At 40.4% G+C, this 27,961-nt stretch overlaps 1 protein-coding gene across 1 annotated transcript; it reads right to left on the minus strand.

Annotated features, from left to right (window-relative positions):
- Positions 1–4,249: 4,249 nt before the first annotated feature.
- On the minus strand, positions 4,250–26,856 carry hdlbpa (high density lipoprotein binding protein a). The gene is made up of 28 exons (XM_063466279.1): positions 26,769–26,856; positions 23,011–23,082; positions 15,352–15,466; positions 15,095–15,261; positions 12,376–12,591; positions 12,084–12,290; positions 11,755–11,970; positions 11,337–11,543; positions 11,140–11,247; positions 10,932–11,036; positions 10,543–10,621; positions 10,319–10,458; positions 10,135–10,239; positions 9,913–10,026; positions 9,717–9,803; positions 9,490–9,621; positions 9,157–9,375; positions 8,615–8,836; positions 8,302–8,520; positions 8,080–8,218; positions 7,702–7,853; positions 7,518–7,622; positions 7,301–7,435; positions 6,852–6,995; positions 6,532–6,711; positions 6,157–6,273; positions 5,928–6,068; positions 4,250–5,832 (listed from the first exon to the last, which is right to left on the minus strand). The coding sequence occupies exons 3-28, from the start codon at positions 15,425–15,427 to the stop codon at positions 5,743–5,745; spliced, it is 3,822 nt and encodes a 1,273-aa protein (XP_063322349.1). The 5' UTR covers positions 15,428–15,466; positions 23,011–23,082; positions 26,769–26,856; the 3' UTR covers positions 4,250–5,742.
- Between the last annotated feature and the right edge of the window lie 1,105 nt (positions 26,857–27,961).

Consider the following 27,961-nt stretch of genomic DNA (forward strand, 5'->3'; position numbering starts at 1 on the left):
CAGCTTCAAGGTGCATTACCTTTTGGATGTAGCAGCATGTTACAAACTGCCAAGCAATGAGGGAAACAAGGGGAAAAAGTACAATTTAAGATAAGAAATACGAAGACCATTTATAGCTTAATGATTATTTGAAAATCATTAAGTTATATTATTTTGGATTATTGTTGTCATTTTTGGTTTTTTGCTTTTAATAGTTCCTGATTAGTTTGTCAGTTAGCTGAATTAATCAAATAATTGTTACAGATATTTAAATTGTTTTGTTTGAAGTAGTTAACTTGACATGATCCAAAACCAGATCCATTTGACCAAGTAGGACAGCATTTATTTTTTTCTGACATTTCAAAAAAAAAAAAATGGCTGAAAAATCAACCACAAGAAGCTAACATTGGCCAAGATTTCCAACCCCCACATGTGGTAATCTCATACAGAATGGGTCGAATTTGAGTTTGTCATTGGATGGCAAGTCGAAGACAGAAAAGGGGAAACAGAAAGAAAGTGTGAGAGAGATAACGGGCCACTTGGCTCTTTCATGTGGCAAGATGCAGGAGTAGATGGCAGCAGAGGCAGGTAATAAGATGACAAATGCCCAGAGACACAAATCCACCACTCAAATGTTTCTTTCATTTTCAAAATCAAACCTGCATTACCTTCCAGGCAACCTCAATGGGCAAAGAGATACCTGAGGCCACCTGGATCCCACTCCAAAGAGTTAGCCAAGACAATTTCCCTCAAATCACCTGCTATCTTAATCTGACAGCCAGACTCGATTACAGGGCGTAAAAATTGCTTTTCTTGCCACCAGCAGTGGTTGGGAAATTATCTTAATTGTGTCATGATTATGCCTCAGAGCTCTGGTGAGAGCTTTACGTTGCTCCTTTCAAACACAGGAGCGCTTCATGAGTGTTGAAAGTGCGACTATCAGCTTTCGAGAGGAGACCGGGGAGAGAGGAAAACATTCATCTCCATTTCTTTGCTGCCTGTTCACAAACATGTACACATGTAATCCACGAAAGGGAGGAGAGCTCTGAACCTTGTGATACTGAAAGAGCTCAGCAGAGGAATACTCAACAGTGATTACAAACTACCTTTTTCAGTAGTTTTCAGGAGCATCAATAGGAAGGAGAATTTTCATTTGCAGCACGCTGGACGGATACGTTTGACTTTAAATAAAATCTGTATGAACAGTGACCTGATTTCCAAAACAATGACCTGATAATGATGACACCAACAGTGTTTTCTATTAGGATTTACACGAGCTCTTAGCATCGATATCGTTCCTCAAATTATCTAACACACATCATCTTTGCCCTACATTTAGTTTCTTTGTCGTCTGCTCTACATTGTGAATATTTCTCATATATGTATATACTGCTCTATCAGCAAATTCAATAACAAACAGCAAACAGAACTAATTTTACAGATTTTATCTTTCCAGTATGATGCTGGCCATCACACTAAATAACATTTTTAGTTTACCTTTCAGGTGTATTTGACAAACACAGGAACTCCTCCACATCAGTCTGGCAGTGAATTATCTGTTCGCTCATGTCAATAGTTTATTCAACCCTGCTCTTTCTCAACACTTTTCTGTCATACCAGTGGTTCTCAAACTGAGGGGCACGTTGTTTCTGATGGGGCACAGAACCACTGGACATGGAGCCCAGACAACTAGATGAAAACCTGAACCGAAACTGTCATGAACGAACAGGACAGTGTGTTGGTGCCGTTTTATTGACCTGCATTTAAGTAAAACTGAACACAGTATTTTTTGTTTGTTTGTTTTTTTGTTAATGATGGACCGAATATGAAGCAGCAAGAAAATCGAACACATTTTTATTGAAGATATTAACTTTTAATATAATTTTATTTCCATTTTTATTTATTTTCACTCGTTTAGATTGTAACCTTGTTGAGCTCCTTATTATAACACATTCAACCACTCCCCTGACTTTTAGTTGTATTTTATTTAAATTTTTTATTTTATTTTTATTTATTTTATTTCACTACTTCCTAGTATTTTTTTTTACCAACTTGAGCTGTTGTGTTGTCATTATGTTTTGGGGGGGGGGGTTTTCTTGACTGAGCTGCTTTCTTAAAGTTTTTTTAATACACTGTAATCTGGCTTAAATCACAAATTACCGTCAGCATATTACTAAAACCCAATGAAGACGTGTGATACGAACCACACCAAATAAACAGACGTAGTTAAATTCACACTCAGCCACAGGTGTGACCAGGTGACCACAAACTGAGAAGAGCTACTTTTACTCACTTTATTCGATGTCCCATCCACTTTTGTGTCTTTCATGAGGGTGAAGGAGCCACACTATGTTACGTCCGACGATTTTATTGAAAATAAATAAATAAAAAATAAACTCGACACAGCTGGAAGTTGTCCAAAGCTTTTGTTAGCAAACAGAATGCTGATATTAGCTAGCTAACAATTCCAGGCTTGTTTCAGGTAAAGTGTGACCGCCCTGTCCCACAGACCTTCCCATCCACAGTTATAGACTGACCTCAACTGTAACTATCTTATTCTTATTTATTTAATGCTTATGAACTCACCTTGCTACAATTCATCAATTCAACCCTGCTCCCGTTTGAGGCCATTTGATTTTTGTCAGCCTTTACAACCCAGGGGGTGCTGTTTCACACATTTGCCCAGACTCAAAAAAGGGTAAGGACCACAAAGATGGTTCCATTTCCCACCTGACCTCTCAGATTCGGCCCGTTTTTTGCATTAGTTCATACTATGAGGACAAAATTTTGCCCTCATAAAATGAGTGTTTTCCAAACTACAGGCCAAACGTTTTAAATGTGTTTATTTTTTGTTTATTTTTGTCAGAACTCAACATCAAATTTCCAGGTCTGAAGAAAAACATTACAACCAAATTAATTTTATGTCACAGTCTGACGACAACACCTGATTTCTGATAAGCATTTTTCTGTAATAACCTTTCATGATTTCATCAGTATCACAGGTATTGTAGTTTCAACAGTACAACTACAAAAGTTTCATGTCTATGACATTAGAGGAATAGAAACAAGCACTGATACCCTGGAAGTTTGATGTATTTTATTTTTAATTCACTGGAGAAAAGCTGAAAACTGGCATTTGGGGTAAACTTTAAAGGTTTGGATCACCATATGGGATAGCAGCTCAAAACAAGTTATGAAAAGTCTTTTTTTTTTTTTTCTTCTTCTTTTTTTTTTTTTTACCAATAATCAGGCTCATCTTCTGCCTAGATTTTCCTTTTTTGGCTTATTGATAAATCTGTGGCTTAAAATCAATTTTCTTATTATTTGATGAATGTGAAATGTTTTACCTATATTCTGTGACTTTATTTTTACACTTTTTGTTGAAATTGTTTTTTGTTGTTGTTGTTTGCTTGTTTTTTTTTATGTAACACCATGATGAGCACTAAGTTTTGCATCACCTTTGCTGCCTAGTAAAGATATGCTGTGACATCTCCAGGACCTGAACATCACATTATTTTAACAGGATAAACACCAGCAATGAAGGGATTTCTCATCAGGTTATTTATAATAACATATAAATTCTGGTGACTTTAAAACTGTTAAATTTGGTAAAATAAGACAGAAGTAGTGATACAATTCCTGGGATTTTTGCTCTGAATATTAGGAATCATGTTATTGTTAATTAATACAATATCTGACTAACATTGCACCTAGTTTTGGGGATGGGTCTTCCAGCATTTCATGACCCATACTGCCAAGGCAACAAAGAAGTGGCTATAGAATAAGTATGTTAACCTCATGGAGTGCTCAACCCTGTCTCCAGACCTAAACTATATAGAAAATCAGGGAGCTGGAGGTTTGAGCAGTTAAGCTTTGGGAAAAACTCTTCTTCTAAGGTTGTATGACACACCACATTCATCAGTTTTCTAATTGTAATAATGAGGTTGCTTGGGTTTGATAACAGCATTGGTCAAAATACTGAGGTGTGACTTGCTTCACCTTACCTGTGTTTAACTTGTGGAACTGATCAAAATTAAGAAGATGCCAAATTTAAGAAATTGCATCACAAATCTTATGGCTGTTCCTTTTAAGGATCACCACAGACATCAAATTAGAAAAGAGAAAACAATCTCGATGAGTCTCCATGCATGGCAGTAATATAGATGGGCAGATTATTATACTGATCGTGTTTTCTGTGTGTTAGATTTCATTAAAAAAAATTAGAAATTCCGCTTGATAGAGCAAAAAAAAACTGATGAAGAAGCACAGAGCATTTTCAATTTTTATTGACTTTTTTGGACAATTTCTTTTCCAGTGTCATCCATAACCGTTCACTTCAATGGTATTTGCATAATCTTTCATTCAATACTAGGAGGATAGAAACCAAGGTAGGCTGATGCTAGATGTTGAATTAGCAGCTGACAAGCTAAATCTGCACTCGAGCAAAGTAAACTAGTAATTGAGGAGGAGAGGCGGGGGGCGGGACTGTCCCGAGAGTTTGAGGAAACAATAGACATACCTTCCAGTTGTCCATTAAAAATGCACCTCAACATCATCTCTACCTGGTTTGTATCTTTCTAGTTGTAAGGCTGATTAAAAATAAAAAGGGCCATTGCTATTTAACAGAGCAATCTGCATAGCAACTGGAAGACAAAAGGACTGGACACTGACCCAATACAGAGGATGAGTAACACAGGACATCACTAGACAGGTAGTTGGCACACGATGGTCTGCTGTTTTGATCACAAACACACAGTCATTTTATTTTGTAGAGTGACTTACTTTTGAATGTCAAAAAAAAAAAAAAAAAAAAAAAGAAAAAAAAAAGAAAAGAAAAAAAATATATAGGTCCAACAGTTAGTGTGAGGTTGGATACGTTGGAGCTCTAGGCCTAGTGTTGCAAGAGGTTTAGTTCTGGCATGATCTCCAAGCATCTGGCAGTTTGAGTAGGTGCCATTCTGCACTGGCTAAAACCACCCCCGCCCCCTTCCCCACCATTCTTCCCCTCCCACACCCCTTTTGAAAAGTTCACCAATTCATAAGGCTACAAGGTACGTGCCACTACTTGACCATATACACAGAAGCACAGTTACAAGCAAATGGAACGACATGACGGAGGACAACCACTAGAGTGTGCTTGAGGGCTAATGACTGACAATTTTCACGCAGCTACATGAATAAGGCAGGAGAGGGGTGGGATACTGAAACAGCTGGCCTCGCTGGCCAGGCTTCATGCCTGAATAGGTCACCAGCAGCAATTCAATTGCTTCACCCCACCCTGCGAAGGCAACTAAGATAAGGGCAGCTCAAAAAAAAAAACAAAAAAAAAAAAAACACAACATTTTTTTTAAAAAAAAATTAAAAAATAAAATAAAAAGAACCTCATGTCTGGCCACCACTGAATTTGGTATAACAGTTCAAACCACAATGAAATGTCTTGTCTAATCAACATTTAAACATCGGTCTTTTACAGACTGTAGACTTCACCGCAACAATGGGTTGGGTTTTTTTTTTTTTTTTTTTTTTTTTTGTAAGCATAAGACAGTATTTAATGCAGAAACAGAGCTCACAAGTCAATTACAGTATCTTAGAACACTTTTAGACTGAATCTGCGAGGCTAGACCGAGATAAGTAGACAGAAGGATGACAGTCTCAGAACTGAAGACTTTTAGGGTCAGCGGTCAGTCCAGGTCAAGAGGGGGTTGGGGAGAATAACGGGGTAGATTGTGTTGGTTATTTCAGGCCCGTCTGTAGCAGCACGGCTTAGAAGCGCTTTGGTCCCCAGGGTGAGGCCTTGGTTGCCACTGGGGCTCCAAAGCTTGGGAAATCTTCAGAGCTGCTCATATCAGGGGCCTTAAGAGTAGAAACAAAAAAGGAAAATGAGGATTAAAAGGAAAAGGGTGTGACCACTTCTCAGATTTTTGACCGTGATATTAGAAGACCCTCACCTTCTCATTGGCAGTAGCCCAGGGAGCCTCCCTCACCACGAAGCCTTTGGATGGGCCACGCTGTTCGTCCGCGGCAGCAGCGCTACTGCCAGAAGGCCTCATATAAGCCATCTTTGCCTCATTTTCCACAACATCTGCCATCTGACACAAAACAAACTGTGTAAGTACCAATTAACTCACACAAAGCACTTTTTGTTTTGGACATTATCTGCTGGAGAGGGAAGCTTACGTATTCCTCTTCCAGGTTGAGGAGATGGTCGATGGCTTCATCCACAAGCTCAGGGCGACCGGTGACTGTCACGAGGTTCGGGTCTGCAGCTCCACTCTGGGGAAACCTGAGATCAACCTGAAGAGTTTAAAAGAGAAGTTAAAGTTTGTAAGAATACAGAAAGTGCAGTATTTGGAATGACCTATTCCACTAATTATAATATCATTTCTGTATGTGAACACAGCTGTGACTGTGCTGTCTGGCAGGTATAACCTTTTCCCTTCTGATAGTATTTTTTGTGGGGGGGAGAGGATTTCCCCCACACCTCTTTGTCTCTGTCATTATACACAGATTTGTAGAGCAGCTACCTACACCTTCTCATTTCACCATCCTCACCTTAAACTCATCCATGATCTTGCGAATGCCCTTGCCACGGGCGCCAATGATGCGAGCATGGACCCTGCTGTCCAGGGTGATGTCCTCAGAGATCATCTCTTCCAGCTCATCCACAATGGCCTGGATGGCATCTCGTGCAGCTATGGCTTTGTGCTCATACCCTGTAATAGTAATCTGATCCTATGGAGACACAGCAGAATTAATTTAAAAAAACAAACAAACAAACAAAAAAAAACACCTTATACCAAGCATCTGGCACGATATTGAGCACCATTATCAGGAAGCCCATTTCGATTTAATACCATAAGCCATAGACATACCTGGTTTTCATCATTCTTCTCTGGGAACTGGATGTTAACATCATGCTCAGTGCGGATGTTTGTAATAATGGCACCCTTGCGGCCGATTATCTTGGGGTGATACTTGGGGTCCACAGTGATGGTCAGCTTGAAGCTCCTGAGTGCCTGCAGACGGTTTGAGAAAAGGTGGCAAAATGTTGGGTTGGAATTTCATAAAGTCTGACAACTGGCTATTTCCCACTACTACTCAACCTGATGTTTGCCTAAGATAAGACTAATTATTAAGCCCTTTGTTCACTTGAGGATTATGATAAGGGTGCCCTTTGAGCTAATCTGAAAAGATAAGGGCACCATTTGACTATAAATCATCAACACAGAGAAATAAAGACACCATGTAAACTAAAGAGTTCAGCCTCAACACACACCAAGTGCCACAACTGATACATTTTAGTACGCCAGCAAATACTAACCCGATCCTCCTGCTCGGCCTGCAGCTCTTTGACACGCTCCAGGAGGCCCTCTTTGGCGCGGTCGAGAAGACTGGCCAAGCCGGTGATGGCGATTTTATCAGACTGCTGCTCAGGAGCAGGCACTTGAATATTAACCTGGAGAGAGACAGTGATGCCAGATCAAATATCCAGTAAAACATCAAGGCTCCTTCATTCCTATATGGAGATCTGCACACACCTCAAAATCCTCCATCATCTTGCGAATTCCACTTCCTTTCTGTCCAATGATGTAGCGATGAAGCTCAAAAGGCACTTCCACCTCAATAGTGACAGGAACCAGGGCCTAAAGAAGGAAGACAGTTAGCTGTAGTTCTTCAAAAAGTTGATTTTTAACATTCCAGAGCTTGAATATGAAGACCAACCTTCAGTGCTTCGATGGCAGCCTCGCACCGCTCTTTGCGTCCAGAAATTATAATCACATCGCACTTCTTGGGTGCATTGGGATCAACTGGCTCCTTCACTTCACCGTCAGCTTCTCCATTCTCCTGGACAGGAGCCTCCGCAGGAGGTGCAGCTAAAAGAAAATCAGAGTATTGAAAAAAAATAAATAAATGTACATGCCGAATTGCTTTTCGTTGGCTAAAAATAACCACCATCTGTTTCAAAACTAAGTACAATTATTTTATTTTTATTTTTTTAATAAAGCGTTACTTTTAAAAAATATCAAATGTTCTCATAGTGAAAGTTATATTAAGACAGAAATATAAGTAAGAGACACACTGCAGGTTTTTACTATTTACCTTGTGGGTCCTCGCGTTCTGGGAACTTGATCTGCACGTTGTGATCTCTAGTGATCTGCTGGATCCGTGAGCCCTTAGGACCCATGATTGAACGGTGGAACTTCTGAGGAATTACACACTCCATAGTCACTTGAGCATCCTGAAAAATAAAAAGAAGAAAAGCTTGTTACATTTCAAAGAGGAGATGAACAGAAAGACTTCCCTTAACAAAACACTACTAACCAAGTCCTCCACGATCTCCTGCATGCGTTTTTTGGCAGCTTCCACACACTCTTTGGCTCCTTTAAGGGTAACTTTATCACTCTGAGAACCTGTGCGGGGGAAGCTCACCATAACCCCACCATACTCATCAGCAAGGTCCCTAAGGACTTGGCCACGGCGGGCTACAAAGTAGCGATGGTGCTTGGGGTCAACGTTCATAGTGTCCTCAACAACATTGTCCTGTAACCCCAAAAAAAAAGAGAAGTTTAAAAAAATGAACCGAATTGTTGGTTCATCTCATCTAACTGTTGACAGAACTCATTTGAAATCTTACCAAACTCTTGATGAGTTCCTCCAGCTCTTTCTGTGCATCCCGCACTGCTTCCTCAGTGCCAACCACAGTGATGAGTTCCTGGTCTTTGTCCTCAGGGGTGGGGAAGATGATTCTGGCGCCGGTGCTGTCACGAACCTTACGGATGTTTCCACCACCTTTCCCAATAAGGAATTTGTGGTACTCTGGTTTTGCATGCAGCTCAACAGTGTGACTCTTTGTTTGCTAAGGGAAAAAAATGGATAAAATTAGGCTGACATTTATTACAAGTAGCTTTTAACTACATAAAGGTCTTTGTTCAAGTCTTTTTCAACTGAAATGCATGAACTCCCTGATAATGGGATAACAACTAACCAAATCAAACTTCAGAAACATTTTCTTAGCCATTTGCGAGCGACTAAAAGGATGACCGAAACAAATACTCAGCATGTGCTAATACAAAAGGAGCTCTTTGCCTTTTTACCTTCTCATTCTCTTCACCCCACAATTTCAAAACAATGAGTTCAACAAAAGTTCAGCTTTAATTCAGACACATATATACAAACCTTCTCCTCCGCCAAGGCAAGCAGCTGCTGCTTAGCTTTCTCCACCTCCTCTGCAGGGCCTCTGATGGTGACCTTATCAATCCCTGAGCCCTCTGTGGGAAAGTGAATGTGCACACCGCCACACTCCTCCATGATGGATCGCACCAAACGTCCCTTCGACCCAATCAAGGAGTTGTGCAGCTTCGAGGGAATGGACACATCCACTTCTGAGATGTTCGCCTGGGCAACATGAGAATTTATTAAAGCAAACAAGACAAGATTTGAAAACAACCCTAGTTTAAATTAAAAAAAATAAAAATAAAAATCCCCACACATGCTAACATGAGTGCCTACCAGATCCTTCTGAATGGCCAAGATCCGAGTCCGTGCTGCTTCACAGTTTGCCTTCTTCCCAGTGATGACAATCATCTCTGAATTGCTGTTCTCAGCAGGCAGATCAATTTTGGTGTTCGTTTCCTCTCGAATCTACAAAGCAAAAAATAAAGGAGGTGTCAAATCAAACTTAAAACAAATTAACACGCCGATTTAACGTGAATTCAGGATCAGAAAACGTGCAGTACCTTCTTGATGTTTGACCCTCCTTTTCCAATGATGTTTCTGTGGAACTGCTTGAAGATGGGGACTGAGACAGAATAGCTGTTCTCCACCTGACCAAAGGAATCACTGAAGGTTAACACTTAATGACACTTCAACACTGCAATAAAATACAAATACACTAGCAGAGCATTTTTAACTTCAAGTCAAACTGAGAATTACCATTTCAGCCACTATCTTGTTCATAAACTTTGAACATTTTTCTACTTCAGTTCTTGGGCCCCGAAGTTGAACAATGTCACTTTTCTGTGCTGGGTCAGGGAAGTTAATGATGACCTGGAACAAACATTTAGAGTTAAGGGAGTACATTTTCCAAGGTTAAGGCAGAGGGAAGAAAAAGAAAAACGAAAAACACAGAAACAACCACAATGATTTACAGCTCACCTCTGGGAATTTGTCCCGCACTTCCTTAATCTTCTCCCCTTTTTGGCCAATGATGGCCCTGTGAAAACGTTGTTCGATGATCAAGTCCTTTGTACGCTCGTTCTCCTACATGAAACCATGCAATTAGAGACATAACAGGAAATCATTTGCAGAATTTTGCCTGTAAACTCAAGCTTGAACTAACCATGCGTGACGCAAGCTCTAGCAGCTCCTTCTTGGCTTCCTGCACACCCTGGGGATCCCCCTCAATGCGGATCAGGTTGCTCTTTTCATTATCAGGGGGGATGCGGACAGTCACCTTGTGCACCTCTTTGATCCGGTTGACTAAATTAATAAGTAAATGCATTGTTTCAGAAAAATATTCCTTGTCGTTGTTGTTGCAGCAGCATCTGACAGCAATATACTCACTATTAACACCTCCTTTTCCAATCAGGTGACGGTGGAATTTGGGATCCACACTAATCTCTGCGTAGTCCATTCGACTTACCTATCAAAACAAAAATCATGAAAAGCTTGTTGTCTAGCACTTAAAAAAGTTTGCTCATTCTCACTTAATTCCGGCTTCAAATTTAAACATTTAAAAATGTTCAACTTTACAGCAGAAATAAACACATTTACAGCCTTTTACAGAAAATTACAACACAAGTGTATAAATTTCGTTAAAGCTTACAGTTTTCATTGCCGTGTGTAAGGCCACAGGGAGGTGACAGGCTTCCCTGGGCCTTCCCAATCAGCCAATTTCAGGGAGAAACATAGCCTGACAAATTTCTGTGTGACTGAAGATTCAACACACTTACCAAATCTGTAACCATGGCTTCAATCTGGCCTTGCACCATTTGCACATCTTTGGTAGGACCCTCCAGGGTGATCTTGTCTTCTCCCTCAGTGAACTCAATGTGCACCTTCATTCAAAATACATGAGAAAACAGAAGTTACAAGCAGGTTTAAAAAAAAAAAAAAAAAAAAAACTTAAATAGATCCTTTATTTAAGAGCATTTAACACACCTTGGGCATTTGTTGAGTGATCTTTGCCAAGTTCTGGCCCTTCTTCCCAATAATGAAACGATGAAGCCAAGAAGGAGCTGAGACCGAGGAAACAGTGTAACTGTTTGCCTGTAGAAGAAAAAATGCTGTTGTTACTCCTCAATTTTCATATGTTTAAATAACTCTTAACATTACCAGTCTTCACATGGTAAATGTACCTTGGCATAAACTTCAGTGAGAGCCTGACCCAGACGGTCGGGCTCTCCACGAAGGATGACAGTTTCTGAGCTGCTGTCAGAAGGTGGGATCTCAACTGAGACGCCAGTTCTATCCAGAATCTCCTGCAGGGTGTTTCCCTTGGGGCCGATCACATATTTGTGCTGAGACTTCTTCACCTCCACAGCAATAGTGGTGGTGTTCTTTTTCTACAAGACAGACAAGAAGGTGAGGGAGTTTGCACAAAGTAAATATTTTCATTTTTTGTGCCATTTATCTGGATAAAGGAACACAATGTGCAGGGCAGGACGATTACTGGCGTCAATCTAGATGCTAAACAGCAATACCAGCTATAGAAAAATATGAAAATCTGACTGTTGCTGCAGTCTGGACACAATTTCTCAGTGATTATTTGCATACCTTGTCTTCATAAACCTTTTTGATCTTAGTCACAGCAAGGGCCACCTGCTCCTTTTCCCCAGTGATGACGATCTCAGTCTTATTCACACTCTGAGGGGGGACATTGATGCGGGCACCAGTCTCTTGCATCATCTCGCCCACTAGCTTATTGTAGGCACCGGTGATGAATGGGTGGTACACTTTTTCAATGTTCACCCTCTCCACAGCACGCTTGTCCTAAAAAGAGGAAAATTGCTAATGTATCAGATTTGGAAGAGCTATAAAACAAATTTTTAACAAAATATATACAGATATCCTTAAAAAGGTGTTGGCGTGAGGTGGTAAATTACCTGCTCAGCAGAGATCAACAGGATCTCATGCTTTGCCTTTTCCAGCCCCTCCTTGGTACCAGAGATCTTGATCTGGTTGCTGGGGTCGTCAGGTCGTGGGATCTGGATTTTGGTGGCAGTCTTGAGCTCCAGCTCCTGAAGCTTCTCCCCGTTTTTGCCAATGACAAAACGATGGTGCTCCTTGGGGATGCCAACACTAGCTGAAGCCTGTTGGTTTAGATTAGAAGGCAAAGTTGGTACCACAGTCTGTAACTTCTCATTTAAGAAAACCAATAAAGGCAAATCTCTTAACCTGAGTCTGCAGTCGGGACACAATCTCCTTACGGGCCTTCATCACGGCATCCAACTTTCCAGACACCATGATGGAGAGACCCTGATCTTTTGCTAAGGAGAGTTCCAGGTGGGCTCCGGTCTTATGCATGATGTCTACGCAAACCTTTGCTTGGTCTCCTTCCCCAAACTGGTTGATGTCCTTGTACTTGCGCTCCTCCAACGGCACATGGAAAACCTAGGAAAACATAGTTCATGTAAAAAAAGAAAGAAAGCATTTAAAAATCAGTGACAAACAGGATTAGCTTTCCACAAAGAAAACCTAAAATGTGAGGCAAACAAATGCAGTCAAATAGAACACCACTAGCTCGGGTAATCCTCACCAAGATCTGTAACCAAAATACACAAAAATGTTCCTTCTACTAAAACCCTTCTCATTTTCAACTATAAATGTTTTTCCTTCTGTTTTATATCATACTGAAAACATGCCAAATGAATTAAACATTTTATTTAAAAAGGAAAGATAATGATCCATTAATTCACTAGTCACACCCATCCCCCACCCTAAAGTAGACATCTGATTTATTTCAACACTGCAGTAATCAGCACCAAAAAATTTAGACATGGAAATTAATGATTCATCTTTTCTTTGTGTACAACACCCGTCAACCATCGGGTCAACACAGCCAGCTGCCCACACTGACGGAAGCAGACGACAGCAACCCTCTTTTGGACGGCAAGTTATGAAACAGGCAAGTGGGAAGTAAGACTGATGATGTCCCCATCAACCAGCGGAGTGCTTAGACTGCTGAAGGCTTAGAAGAAGAGTAAATAACATGACTATAACAACACAGGCTCACATTAACCTGCACAGGGAAAAAAATTAAAATCTGCAGTGCTAGCATTACTAACGTTAGCCAATTTAACAGATGTATAACAAATGCATTGTTATTTAGGGAGCCAAGTGGCACACGCTTCCGCACTATTTAAAATAAGGCCGTCATCAAACAACACTGACTGTTCTGAATGGCCTTTAAACATAGCATTTGTGTAAACAGCATTATACCTCATCTATTAGATAAGGCTCAAGCTCTCTCCTCCCCCAGTTTAATCAATTAAGTCATTTTCCAGAAGAATCTGCATCTTCCACACTTCAGAAGAAAAACAAAAATTGACCCTCCGATGCTTTTTAATGCTTTGAGTCAGTTTTTCTCCTGACTTGCTTACAGAAGCCTAATTTCCACAGATAACTGTTTGAGTCACACAAATCTCCTGCTATTTATGGGGACTCATTTCTTTAATTGAATCTAAATGACTGATAAGGCTTCCTGTGTCACTGTAGCAGGCCTAAGAAAAGAATGTCACACAAAGAGGACAAGATGTCTGTGCTATGGTTTTTTATTTCACCATGTTTACTGCTGCGTGTCGCAGAGCATGCTGTCTTCGTACCGACCACTAGTGTCACAGAACATATGGGCTATGTTCACACTGCAGGCGAAAGCGCATCAAATCCGAGTTTTTTGCCCCTATGCGACCCATATCCGATCATGCTATGACAGCGTGAACGGCACAAATCCGATATTTTCAAATCCGATCTGGGTCACTTTCGTATGTGGTACTGAATCTGATACATATCCGATGTTTTAGAAAGCGACTGCTGTTTGAACGGTCATGTCGCATTAAATCAGTCTTTTACGTCACTGACACAAGACAGACGCCAATTATCAGCGCCGGAGAAGACATCGCGAACGCTTCCTGGCCATCCCGTGTAGATGTTAGTGAAACTGTTGGGAAGACAACGTGAACATTTTATTTGTACTGTATAATCTGCAGATTCTGACAGAAATCTGCAACTATACTTTGAAGCACCGCTCCTCTAAAACAGCAATAAGGATAATTATTAGGTTATTTACATTATTATGTAAATAACGAAATAACTTAAAGCAAAAATTGGAAACGTAAAGTCCGAAGTCTTTATATTAAGGGCCATCAGTCAAACAATATTGTTTGCTCTGGGTCTAAACAGAGTGCGTTGTATGTGACGTCTTCTCTTGTGCATGCGGGCCGCTTTGAGCGTTCACACTAGAGCGCGTTTGCTGTCGCATTTTATTTGTAGTGTGAACAAGCAGACAAACAAAAAAATAAATAAATAAAAAAACGGATTTGATCAAAAAAATCGGAATTGAGCATTAAGACCTGCAGTGTGAACGTAGCCGTGGAGACAGTTATTACAGGACGAGGAGGAAAACCTTTCTTAAAGGTTCGTCTTTTTACAACATCCAGTGTCGCCCTGTACACAGAAACAGCTGCCATGCCCAGCGGAGAAGAATCCATCATCAGCAGGAAACAGACATTTTAGCTTTGACATACACGACTACAATCCACTTACATGGAAGGATCATATTTGTCATTTGATTATTTAAGTCTCCTATTGCTACACATCTCTCCAAATATACAATGCATGTAGTAAACTCTTAAGAATTTGGTAATTCACCGACATTCAGTGATATAAAATTACAAAATAATCTACTTCCAAACAGAGGCTATTTGAAACTAGAGATGCAGTATGAACTCTCTATGAACTCATGGCTTTAAAAATTTTGGTCAAGAATTTGCATTGCATTTCATTAATGTCTTTGTCATTTACTTTCAAATCATATAATTAAGATCCTGTGGCAGACTCTGAAATAGTAATGCAGTTATAGAACTTTTTTTTTTTTTTTTTAAAGGAAAAGTTGTACCTGGGTGATAATCGAAGACTTGAGAGGACGGATCTTTGATGCCCAGGCGCTGGAAGTTTCCTGGGTCCCCTCAGGTTGGGCCGCCTTCTCGGGGAGAGGTGGGAAGGCTTCCTTGTAGGTAGGAAGGGCTTCCTCATCCTCTCCAGCACTGGGTCCTGCCACAGCAGCTGTGCACGTAGGAAAGACATACACTATGAAGCCACTAGTGGCTCATCTTGCATTTTACAGGCCATAGAGTCTTATGTCCAAATACTCACCACCACCCTGCTCTGGCAAAAGCCCACTGCGGTGCGCATTGAAGGTTTCCTGCGTAAGTACAGCGACTGAGCTCATGGTCGAAATCCCACGTTAACACAGAGTCCGAGTGTGCCACTAAAAGAAAAGCTTACGTTATCTTCACAAGCTTAGCACCAGTACAAGTAGCAAGAAAATATATACAAGTCTCAAAGGAGACGCAGTCTGCTCATTTTGAGCTTTTTCTAAAAATCACCTCATTCATACAAGAGATGTTGTCGGATTTCTTTCTGGCTGATTTGTAGAAATTAAGGATGGACAGAGCTGATGCTCGAAATGGAGGTCGCTCAGTTCTCTGTCGTTCTGTTTTTACTTCGTCCTGTGTCAACAGTAGCAGCTAGAATAACCTGCTACAATAACTTTTCTGTGTGCTGAAGTTTGTTTGTTTTCTTTACTCTAGTGCAAACTGGTCGAGTTAGATGAAGAGCTTTGACGAGTCGGCTTCTCTCTCATTCACTTTCAGTCATGTTTCATCAGGCAAACATTACATAAAAGATTAGTAATCAAGGATGTTTGTTCAGTGTTAAACTTGCACTGCACTTATAACAGCGCCATGGGCGTAAATGTGTGAGGTGAAAAAGGAGAAACTGGCAGTCTGCAGCCTTATGACTCACACTGAGCTGAAAGGAGACTAGAGCAAATAATTTAGGTGAATGAAGCCAGTAGAATTTTATTTTTCCATGGCTTTTATCTTCAGCCTGTTTTCATTTATTGTATCAATAATTACTAATTCAGCACACTTGTATTCTGATGCATTTATTTTCTTCACATTTTATTAAATACGCAAAAGTAAAGCTTAATATTACGTTACTTTTTTTTTTTTTTTTTTTTTTTTTTAAATGAATCCCTGTTTCTTTCTCCCAATGATAAATACAACTTATTAATATAACCCTCCTAACAGCAGACACCCAAAGCTAGGATATTGGTATTGTATTGGAAAACATTATACTGGTGCATGCTCGTTAAAACCCAGAGACTTATGGGAAAGTGTTGTAACTTTTTGGATTGAACCAGTTAGTTAGCCCTGTGTATGTAATTTGCATAACAGCAGTGACAGTGATAGCTATAATGCACTCTTTGCTTAACCAAGAAACTGAGTTTTGCATGCACTCACGGGCAATTTTAGCAAGGCCCTTGTTTCAAGTGGTGCAAGTGTCACAAGCACGGTTTAATGTGCTAAACAAGCTTATCACAGACGGACTTTGGGATGTTCACCTTTATCTAATCTACATTTATCAGAGAAAGCCATGTGCGACAGAATAGTCACTCATCACATTCACACGTCAGCACTTTGCTAATGTATGCCGAGTCTAAGTGGGGAGTAACTGAAGAGATTACGTCCTAGCAGAGCGGTGGTGTGGGCAGGGCTGCAGCTACAGCACATTTTGTTTTTCCAACAGGAACTCTGTTCAACCATCGTCTCCAGTGCTATTCTAAGAAATGTAGCCAAGTGACAAGGCTGCAAGGTTAAGAGGATTTTACCCCACTGACCCCTCTGCATGTCCACGCTGGATAGGATTAAAGCAAAAATCCGCCAACATAAAGCTCAGCAGCCCCGTCTAGGATCTTTGAACCAATAATTCTTTCCAAGAAAGAAACCACAAGGCCAATCCGCTTATCTATAACAGTTATTTAAAAAAAAACCAAAAAGAAATTAATTGATGTTGTTGATGTTTCGGCTTTCTGAATTATAAACAAAGTTGATGATCGAATTCCATTAAAAACAACAACTGCACTCTGTGTTCCAATTACAGTTCAGTTCGGTTTAACCATCAATGATGAAACTTGATGAGCCAAAGTCATCACCTTGTTCTTCTGGCTTTGTAGACAAACATAAATTCTAGCCAAAGCACAGGAATGTAAGTTGCTTCAGTGAGGAGCTTCCCTCCCAAGCGTGACTGAAATTCATCTGAAAGCATAAAGACTACATCCTGACTTTGTTTTGTCATCGATCTGTGAATTGTGGGAAATTTGCTTCCATGTGGCTGTCTGTTTAGCTCCTCTATGAACACCCTTGCAGTGGGGCCCCCTCCTTGTCAGACTGCATAAACTTCCTGTGCCCACTGCTCATTAGCGGTACTATAAATTAAATCTCTTTACGGTTACAACTGATCATTCTTGGCCTGAAAACTTATTTTAAGTGAAGCTGTCAGGTAACTTTGAAGGGTTTCACTGCAAAAAAATTTAAAGCACCAGTGATCCAAATCCAATACCATCCATGAAGGGAAGGGAAAAAAAAACAAAAAAAACAAAACATTTTCTTAGCCGGTTATCCACTTCAGATTTAGCTGGAGCCTATCTTTGTTGTCACTGGGCAGATGGGGGGGGGGTTAAAAGGAAAAAGCCCAGGTCAAGCATTAAGGGCATTTTATTATCTCACACAATCCTCAAATGTGGACTATAAGTTGTAATATTGACCCATGTCATGTAAAACACACTTCTATCAGTAACACATCTTGTACCAATTTGCTTTTTGTACAGGATAAAAATCTTTTAATTCTCAATGTTTTAAATTATTGTGCAGTTATTTCACTGTATATTTGTGTTATTTATATTAATGTACATTGTATTTTATATATCTTGAATTATTTTCTGTGAGGTGCTTTGTGATTCTCATCTGACTCCTGATGTAAGGAGTTTAATTTAAGAAGTTAATAATTTAAGAAGTTAATTTAATTTAAGAAACTTTTAAGAAGTTTAATTTTAAGAATAAAAATAAATAAATAATCCAGCCGTGTTTTATCAAGTATCTGGAAATGCATTAATGGTGATCAGAATGCTGTTACCTGCCAGGGTAACTACTGTAGGACAAGCAACTCCGGCTGCCGTTCATCTGTAACGAGCGTAGGCTGTCAGTCTGCCGTTTACTTTGATTGTCAATATGATGGGTGTCCATGTCTATTTACTCTGGGTGAGGCTGTAAAACTTTGTGAAAAGAGTCTGATGATAAGGATACTGAGGTGAGTTGTTTAGGAGATCCTAACTAAACAACCAAAATTGTTGGACCTGGACTCTTACTGAATAAACTCTTATAATGTGAGAATGTGATCAAACCGTTTATCATAGGGAGAGTGTGATTTTTAAGGACTCATGCTAGCTGCCATAATGTTAACTTAAAACCAGCTACTGTTCAGCAGTCTCATTATCAGCTAAACGGAGATGAGAGGCTCGTATATCTAATCTGATAACTAGTAATTACGACGACATTATGAATAAATAATTATATTTTTGCACATTTGTGTTAGAACCCTGACACAGTTCAGGAGATGAGGCTTGAAGTGAAGAGGTTAAGGAAATGCAGGAGGACAGATACAAAATACAGGGTGGGCCATTTATATGGATACACCGTAATAACATGGGAATGGTTGGTGATATTAAAGTCCTGTTTGTGGCACATTAGTATATGTGAGGGGGCAAACTCCTCAAGATGGGTGGTGACCATGGTGGCCATTTAGAAGTCGGCCATCTTGGATACACCTTTTGTTTTGTTTCAATAGCTAGGTTTCATTTGACGTAGACGTGACGTCGACGTAAAGCGCGAAATTTGACTGGCGGTCGGAAGTGAAAAAGATAAGCGCAAAATCACAGACAGACAGTACGCAAAATGCCTATGTCCTGTTGTGTTTACGGATGCTCCAGTAGGTCGACCAGAGAAACCGATAAACGGTATTTTAGGGTACCAAAAATAGCCCAACGAAGAGGAGAAAAATGGAAAATTCTAACCGAAAAACGTAGGAAAAAATGGATTTTAAATTTACGTTTACAGTCGGGAGGAGCAGAGTCTGCCAATGCCCGTGTCTGCAGCGACCACTTCGTCAGAGGTAATGTTATGTTTGCAAACGAACTTATTAGCATTAGGTTGTCGTTAAATTCTCGTTTACTTAGTGCTTTTAAGTTAGTAGTCTAATATTGACTTGATTGGGACTATAGGCTGCCCAAGTGCTTTGGATGACGAAGAGTCGGAGGACTGGGCTCCGACGGTCAATCTCGGCTACGAACGAAAACCCAGATCGGAATCAGTTCTCAAACGAGAGAAAAGAACAAACACTCACCCTTGCAAACACCAAACTGTATCCATCACGGAGACGTTTTGTTCCAAGGTTGTGGACCCACCCGCTGACAAAAAAATTGTACGCCTCCAGACTCTTGAAAGCTTTCATTTGCTGCCTAGTGTAGTAAGAAGTCTGGAGGACCAAGTAGTTGGTGATATCCACAGCCTCGATAGTAGGCAAATCCTTTACTTCTGTGGTGTATTCGGACATTTTCAAAGAATACGGATCACGTCCGATATATTTTTTAACTATCTGTTTATATCTCTCCCGAGAAACGGGGTCTAAAGTTGCACAATAGCTGCTCTCCTGACTCTCCACAGTGTCCTCCATGTTTACTTCCGCCCTCCACTCAAAAATCGCGCTGCCTCCGCACGTCATCAGAACCACGTGACCGCAACCCAACTATAGGAAGAGGGCCATGTGACACAAACTTATTGGCAACGTCACAAGAAAAACAATGGTGTGCTTTGTTTCAACGTAACTTTATTCTTTCATGAGTTATTTACAAGTTTCTCTTTGTTCACAGCCATTGACATGTCAAAGAGGTTAACACGTGAGGAGCGGATCAAAATTGTGTTGATATCTGGTGAACGCAGTAACCGGGTCATTGCAGCAGATTTCAATGCAAGACACCCTGCGAGACCACCCATCTCCCATGCTACAGTTAGCAAACTGCTTGCTAAGTTTCGTGAAACTGGTTCAGTGTTGGATTTGCCAAAATGTGGACGCAAGAAAACTGTCACTAATGAAGAAACATCAGTGGCTGTCCTAGCTTCATTCAGCAAGAGCCCACAGTGTAGCACTTGCCGCATGTCACTGGAGAGTGGCATTAGTCGAACATCCCTTCGGCGGATATTAGCTACTCACAAATGGCACCCTTACAAACTCCAGCTACTGCAGCATCTCAACGAGGATGACCCAGATCGGCGCACAGAATTTGCAGAATGGGCAAAACAAAAATTGGAACAGGACCCTCAGTTCACACAGAAGATTTTGTTCAGTGATGAGGCAAACTTTTATGTGACTGGTGAAGTTAACAAACAAAACCACCACTATTGGTCTGACACTAACCCACATTGGATGGATCCCTCCAAGACTGTTGGAACAACAAAAGTGATGGTTTGGTGTTAGGGATGCAACGATACCAATTTTTTCAAACCGATCCGATACCGATACTTGGATCTGAGTACTTGCCGATACCGAGTACAAAATCCGATACTTCTACCACACACAAGTTAAACTTAACCAGTAGTAAAGAAACGACCCCAGACAACTCTTTAACCCAAACGAAACGTTTACTGAACGTAAGGGCAGAGACAAATACTGTACAACACATCCCTTTCTTAAACTCAAATGATATTCCAATTCCTTAACCAAATGAAATACACTGTATAAATGAAATAATTCCCTTTCAAATTATATTAAACAACCCAACTTATGTTATCACCTTTTGGTAAGTGACTTACTAATATACACTCCAAAACACGTTATATAAATCCACTAAACATACAATATTGACACATGGGCCCCACACACACTCACATTCACACTTGTTGCAGGCCTGTTTGCTGCTCACGCTGGACGATGGAGAAAAATCCTCTTCTCCCCAATAAGAGCACAAAAGTCTGACTTACAGTTCCGTTGCTCGGTAGGTCGCCGTTCACCAGTCCCACACTAAATCCACTCCCTGCGGACCCGATGCTGTCTCTGCTACAGCGCGTTAGCCAGTCACTGTCCAACTCTCCGACAGTCCATAGCGGCTGCCTCCGTGGCGCAGCCAAGCAGTCCGGGCTAGCCTTTAGCCTCGGCGGTCGTAGCTGGAAACACAGTTTTCCACGGTGGTGCGACCGTTGAAACAAAAAGTCACTTCACCCACACTCTGTTGCGAAGCTCCCACACGGTTAGCTTTCTAGTCACACACTCTTTTGTGCTAGTTAACCTCAGTAAAACTATCCGAGTCTCTCACTTTGGTTCAGCTAACCTCGTGCACCTCTCCATGCCGTTCTCTTCTCCTCCTCCATTGCAACAGATACACAGGTCCCGTTTTATGCTACCTTCACGGGCCTCCAGAAAATTAGAACTCTGAACAATATTTTAACTCCCTTCAGAGTTACATACCATACAATAATACTTTATGATTAACATAACAGTTTGATTGCTCTAATTACCTGTATTTACCTTGTGACATATTACAGGGCAAATTAAATTCAGGGTACAGTTACATCACATAACTGTGAACACCTTATGTTACCGTGGCGTTCAAGTCCATGGGAATTATGAGTATCTACTCCCAAATTCCCATCCGGGCTACATTAGTATCGGTTCATGGTATCGGTTAACTTTTACGAGTACGAGTACGCACACATGTTACAGTATCGGCCCCGATACCCGATACCAGTATCGGTATCGGTGCATCCCTATTCGGTGTGGTATATGGGTTACAACGATAGTGGGTCCATTCTTCATCAATGGTAACCTCAAGGCCACTGGATATTTGAAATTGCTACATGATGATGTGTTTCCCGCTTTATGCACTGAAGCTGGCACGTTCCCTGAGTTTTTCCAGCAAGATGGTGCACCACCACATTATGGGTGCCAGGTCCGAGCATTCCTAGATGAACAGTTTCCTGGAAAGTGGATTGGTCGTCGTGGGCCAGTTGAATGGCCCCCCAAGGTCTACCGATCTGACCCCCTTAGACTTTTATCTTTGGGGTCATCGGAAGGCAATTGTCTATGGTGTGAAGATACGAGATGTGCAGCACCTGAAACTTCGGATACTGGATGCCTGTGCTGGCATTTCTCCTGCTGTGTTGCTATCAGTGTGTGAAGAGTGGGAGAAGAGGGTTGCATTGACAATCCAACACAATGGGCAGCACATTGAACACATTTTATAAGTGGTCAGAAACTTGTAAATAACTCATGAAAGAATAAAGTTACGTTGAAACCAAGCACACCATTGTTTTTCTTGTGACATTACCAATAAGTTTGATGCGTCACATGGCCCTCTTCCCATTGAAAAAACAAAAGTTGTATCCGAGATGGCCGACTTCTAAATGGCCACCACCCATCTTGAGGAGTTTGCCCCCTCACATATACTAATGTGCCACAAACAGGACTTTAATATCACCAACCATTCCCATTTTATTACGGTGTATCCATATAAATGGCCCACCCTGTACATGTACATATACATGTACAAACCTTAAAGGCTTATTATGGTTTGAAAAATGTATTTGCGATTGTTAAATTAAACTAGTTGTACCATGTATGTGGCAGCTGTTTATACACAAGTGATTAGGCAGAACAGCACTACCGTATTAAAAATGGAGGCGAAACCTGGCTGCTGCCACAAACTAGGGCCTGCGCCGATGCATTTTTAATGCATTAATTCTAAGTTCATGACGATGTATCATTTTTTTGGAAGCCATAATTACTCACTAATCAATGAATATTTGAGTAAAACTGTCTTTTTTCCTGCTAAATAACTTTAAAAAAAGAAGAAGAAAAAGAAGAAGACTTGATGTTATATTGGCAAAAGTAAGTGACAATATAAAATCTGTACAAACTTACCAGCTAAATGGTCAGTTACCAGATAATCCGTCCTGTAAAGATGAAAGTTCCCGTCAGCCTGCCAGCTTTTGCCTAGAAAGCAGACAAAGAAAAAACAACAACTGTTAAAAAAGTCTGGGACCTCAGTTTAAATCCACAAAGAAAACCATGTTTTCATATAAACTTCTGTGTATGAGTCTTACACCATGACCTGCATTTAAAATGTAGATCATTAAATTGCATAGTAATAGTGGATACTGATTACAAACAGAGCCAATATAAGGAAAAAGAAAAAACACACTCATGCTTCACAGACATATCCACTCGTCAGGCCTAATTGCACATTTTGTTATAGTTGTGGTTCTGATGAGCCCGGTAAGATGAACACTGCTAAAACACTGCCAACTCATGGCTGAAACCAAATTGTAAATTAAGAAGTGTTCAGATAAAGCAGATGCCAAGAAATGCATTAGTGAACAGCAGTAAAGCATAGCTGCCGCTGGAGCTCGCTCTCCTCAACAAGCATCTGGCTTTCATAATCAGGACGTTGCCTTGTCGTACAAAAAGGACAGAGCTGGCAAGTGATGAAGCTGCTGTGTGTGAGCCAGGTAACCAGGCTATCACGCTCTCATGCAAGAGCCTGTAAAAGCACACAGTGAACGATTCGCATTAAATGACCTTATTGACATGGCTGTGCTGAGGTCTCAGAAACACTTGGGATTCATTTCACTAGTTTGATGTCACAGATTTCCTCACTTGCTCAACAACCCTTGGAAACAGTCAAATTTTCCACTGAGGTACGGACAGACTCCCATAGGACGAACGTTATTAAGTCACCGAGTGTTGTTTGGGAAGAGGTGTACTATCTGCCAGGCACTTTCTTTGGAAAGCCCAATATTATAAGAAGATGGAGCTAGAAACCTACTTTTTAGTGCATTTGTTAGCGTTGGCAGAAGTGACAACATGTGGCCTGTTCTCATTAATATTATTAAAGCAACTAGTGATAGAATGGCCGTGTACAGCTGCTGTTAATAAAGCTTAGCACTTATGTTTTTATTTGGACGACAAATCACAAGCCCGAAACAGTTTCTAATAAAGAGTTCCCCCCAAAAACGCCTGTACATTTATCTAACTGACCATTCACGTGCTGGTGTTACAGGGTGCAGAGGTTTGGCTGCTCATAGAAAAACCATAAGGAAGAGGAAGGAGGAACCGCATTGGCAAAAAGACCTGAGATTTCTTTGTGTGAAGAAACAATAAGGTGGAACTGAAAAGGAATACACTTCTCTGAAAGCAACACCAGCATAAGGCGGTCAGGGCGGAGGAAAACTTTGCAACAAGTCAGTCAAAGCAAATGGGACGACATGTCAGAGGACGGCATCTCAGTGGGTGGGAGAACCAAGCAATAAGGATGAAATTACAAATGCAAGTGAGCCTACCAATGATGTCTTGATGCATGCTCAAACTAATAAGACCCAATCAAACATGGGTATTTGAGGAATGTCTTCAAAATGTCTCAGCTTCTATCTGTTCAGTTTATAAACTGAACCAGTGTCAGGAGTATTTCCAAGAGCCTAAAAGCATAGTCTGGACACTATGTAAACGAAAGATACTTTTGTCTGCTTCCTTTTTTCCACAAAGAATCGCCCCAGCGGATAGCTCCACATGGTTGATTTGGCAGAGTTCTTATGTAAACAGGGTAAGTTACATTTGTAGTCACCATTTATTAATTTACCATTTAATAATTAAAATAAATTGGAAGTCTGATTGCTTCAAATGCCATAATTTACAATATCATTTACAAAATGTTCAGTTTCAGTATGATCCGAAATTATCCACAGTAAAGTCAACAGGCGTTTACAAATGCCACACAGAAAGGACTTGTTTTTCTATAGGCTTCTACACAGCCATAAAGTGGTTCTTAGAAATAACAAATGTTTAAGGCATGTTCATGATATCGTCACTTTGTGTATCAGGACACCACTATTGTCTTTTTTAAATCATCTACTGGAGGTAAGCAGGTATAGGACCAGCCTATATGCACTACGGAGAGCACTCCAGAATGGCAACAGGATTCAGGACACCCTTTTCTTTGAACAAATTTTCCTTGGAAAAGAAAGAAAGAACTGGCCTGATATGATACTTGCCCTTGAAAGACCAGAGGCCTTTTGATTAGCAGTTTGGTTCAACAAATAGCACCCACAGCACTAAAGCGCAAGTGTGTTTTGGCACAACTTTGGCAATTCCAGAGTAAAAAGTCTGCTCAAAAAAAGAAAAGGAAAGAAAAGGGGGGTCCAGAAACAGGATCGTGATGACCCAGATGGAGGCCACATATTTACAGTGCTAAGCAATGAGAGATTCTTTTTATACTTGAAGTTGTCCTGGAGCCGTCACCTCTTCACATGTAACCACACTATACATCCGTTGCTTGAAATGAAACATGCAAATTCCTCAACTGTCAGGACAAATTACTTTGCCCTCTCCTCCGAGATATCAGCAAATTCTTTCATTTTTTAACTACACACTATAACACAGTCAATATTAAAACCATACAAGTGAACCGCTTCTTCCAGCAGAACCTGTGCAATGTAATAATGTTTATTAATGCAATGATACAAGATAAAGAATTTAAGAGGTTGTTTTTTTCTTTAAAAACAAAAAACAATACAAAAAACAAACACAACAAGGAAAGAAAAATGTGGCACGCCTTCTTAAAAATGTGTAGCCTAAAACCAAAATAAGAGAGTAAGTGGAGAGCATTCACCAGAGAGACCCCAGAACATTAAATAAACATGCCACGGGTACAGCTGTGGCAACCATTAATTAGACTTATTACCAGTTTAAACCAGTGTAATGCAGCTAAATAACATTTTTCGTTATGTATTGGAGACAACTTGTACTAACGAACTGCTAACAAGTTCAGAGTGCCTGGCTCGCCTTTGCTAGTTAAACTCCCATTAGCTTCAGCATGACAACCTTCGAGCCTTTATGACATTATACCCCAATCCCAGATTAAGGATTTAAGAGGCTGGTTAGTGTGAGTGCCAGCTAACACGATATCAAGTTAACCAAAAGCTGACAGCTGCCAACGACACATTTTAGTTAATGCTAGCTGCCGTCATTTGGCTAACATTGGTCAACCATTAAAAAAAATGTAAGAGATCGAGACAAACTAACACTGTCCCTACTGTCGGGGTTACTGTAAATATATGGGTCTCCTATCTGAGGTGGGATATTCACCGGGATAATCAGTGAGTCACGGATTACTGAATCCAAACCCTTAGCTGGTTAGCAAACTTGCTAAAAACTTTGAATGCGGCGTGTGACACGTAGCCCCTCAGCTAATGGTGAAGTTAGCTCAACGAGACCCACACACAACTTCAGGCTGTGCCTCAAACAGCTAACGGCACTAAGATGGCAGCGAATCAACAACTAAAACAGTACCGTAACTCTGAACACATTCACAACCCGATGTGGTGTCGTTTTTATACGTTTTAGCCAACACTGCTGAGCTCGTTAAAACTAGTTGAACTGGGAGCCTTTAGCTAGCGTGCTAATGTTAGCTTCGAACACAGTTGGTTCTTCTAGCTGGCTAAGTCCACGTAGGCATACAGCTGAGCACGGGAGAAATGACACGGAGTCAGGCCAGAGCACGCTATAGCGATCTGGGTTCACGGGAAAACTGTCCGCCTTTAACGAGCACAGCTATGACATAAAAAACTGAAGTCATGTATAAAGAGGATATAGTCACGTTCAGGAGGAAACTAAAAAGTACTTACTTATTTTTATGTTCTCGTCTGCCCTGAAGGTGCAGAAGCTGAGATGAAATTCCACTGGCGAGAAGGTGGGATTGAAGCCGGACGGATATATACCAGAACCGCCCACCAATCACGTCCTCCAACGTCACTCCTGAGAGTCTGGTTACAAATAACTTCTTTTCATCTCCAGCAGTACAAGTTCTGAACTTTGATCACACTGACCAAGAAAATCATGTGATAAAAAACGGGATTAAAGTTGTCCTCTCTTCTAAACAGTTCAAAGTCCTACTAAAGTAAAATATAAATTAATAAAATGAAATAACAACTACAAATTCATTTTTTATTATCAATATCACATTTAAATATGAAATAAACAGGGCTTTTAAGTAAGTGATCAGTATAACATTTAACTCATAAGTGTTTCTTACATATAAAATAATTGGGGACCTACCAAAGAGGTTTTGACCTTCCCCAAAGGAAAATTGCCAGAACTTATTAATGTTAATTCACTCAAACATAAAATACACACGTTTTTCGTAGTCTTCTTTATCTCAGGTAGCACAGAGTGCTCCTTTATCTATAGGCTACACCATGTACCCCATTCATGCTTCAACACATAGGGGCCCATTCTCAAAGTGCTATGTGAATCCTGCCTAATTAAGTGCAAGTCTTTGTTATCATTTTTAATTACATTGTTATTACATTTTATTTATGTAATCAGCAACAATGATATACAATCATATATCATAATAATATAATAAATAAGAAGGGAGACACACCAAGAAGGTCCTGGATTCTAATCTTCAGGCCTTTATGTGAAGTTTCCCTGTTCCACATGAACCTGCATGTATTCTCTTTGGGCACTCTGGTTTCTACCCACCATCCAAAGACATGCATAGGTTAACTAACAATTCCAAATATGCAATATAGTTCAATTGTGCACAAAAAAATGCATATCAGTTTTTCCATCCATTTTAATTGCAAAGTTGTAACAAAGATGTTGTTATGTTGTTGCATTTTGTTTATTATCACTCCAGCACTTTTGCTACTTTTGTGATTTCCAAAAGTAGAATGGGAGGCTGAGTTTTCAGCTGTCAGGCCCCTCCTCTGCAGAGCCAGCTCCCAGTTTGGATTCAGGAGACAGACAGCGTTTTTATTTTTAAGATTAGGCTCAAACCTTTCCTGTTTGATAAAGATTATAGTTAGTGCTAGAT

This window comes from Pelmatolapia mariae, linkage group LG23 (assembly GCF_036321145.2).
Source record: "Pelmatolapia mariae isolate MD_Pm_ZW linkage group LG23, Pm_UMD_F_2, whole genome shotgun sequence".
Classification (NCBI taxonomy): Eukaryota; Metazoa; Chordata; class Actinopteri; order Cichliformes; family Cichlidae; genus Pelmatolapia; species Pelmatolapia mariae.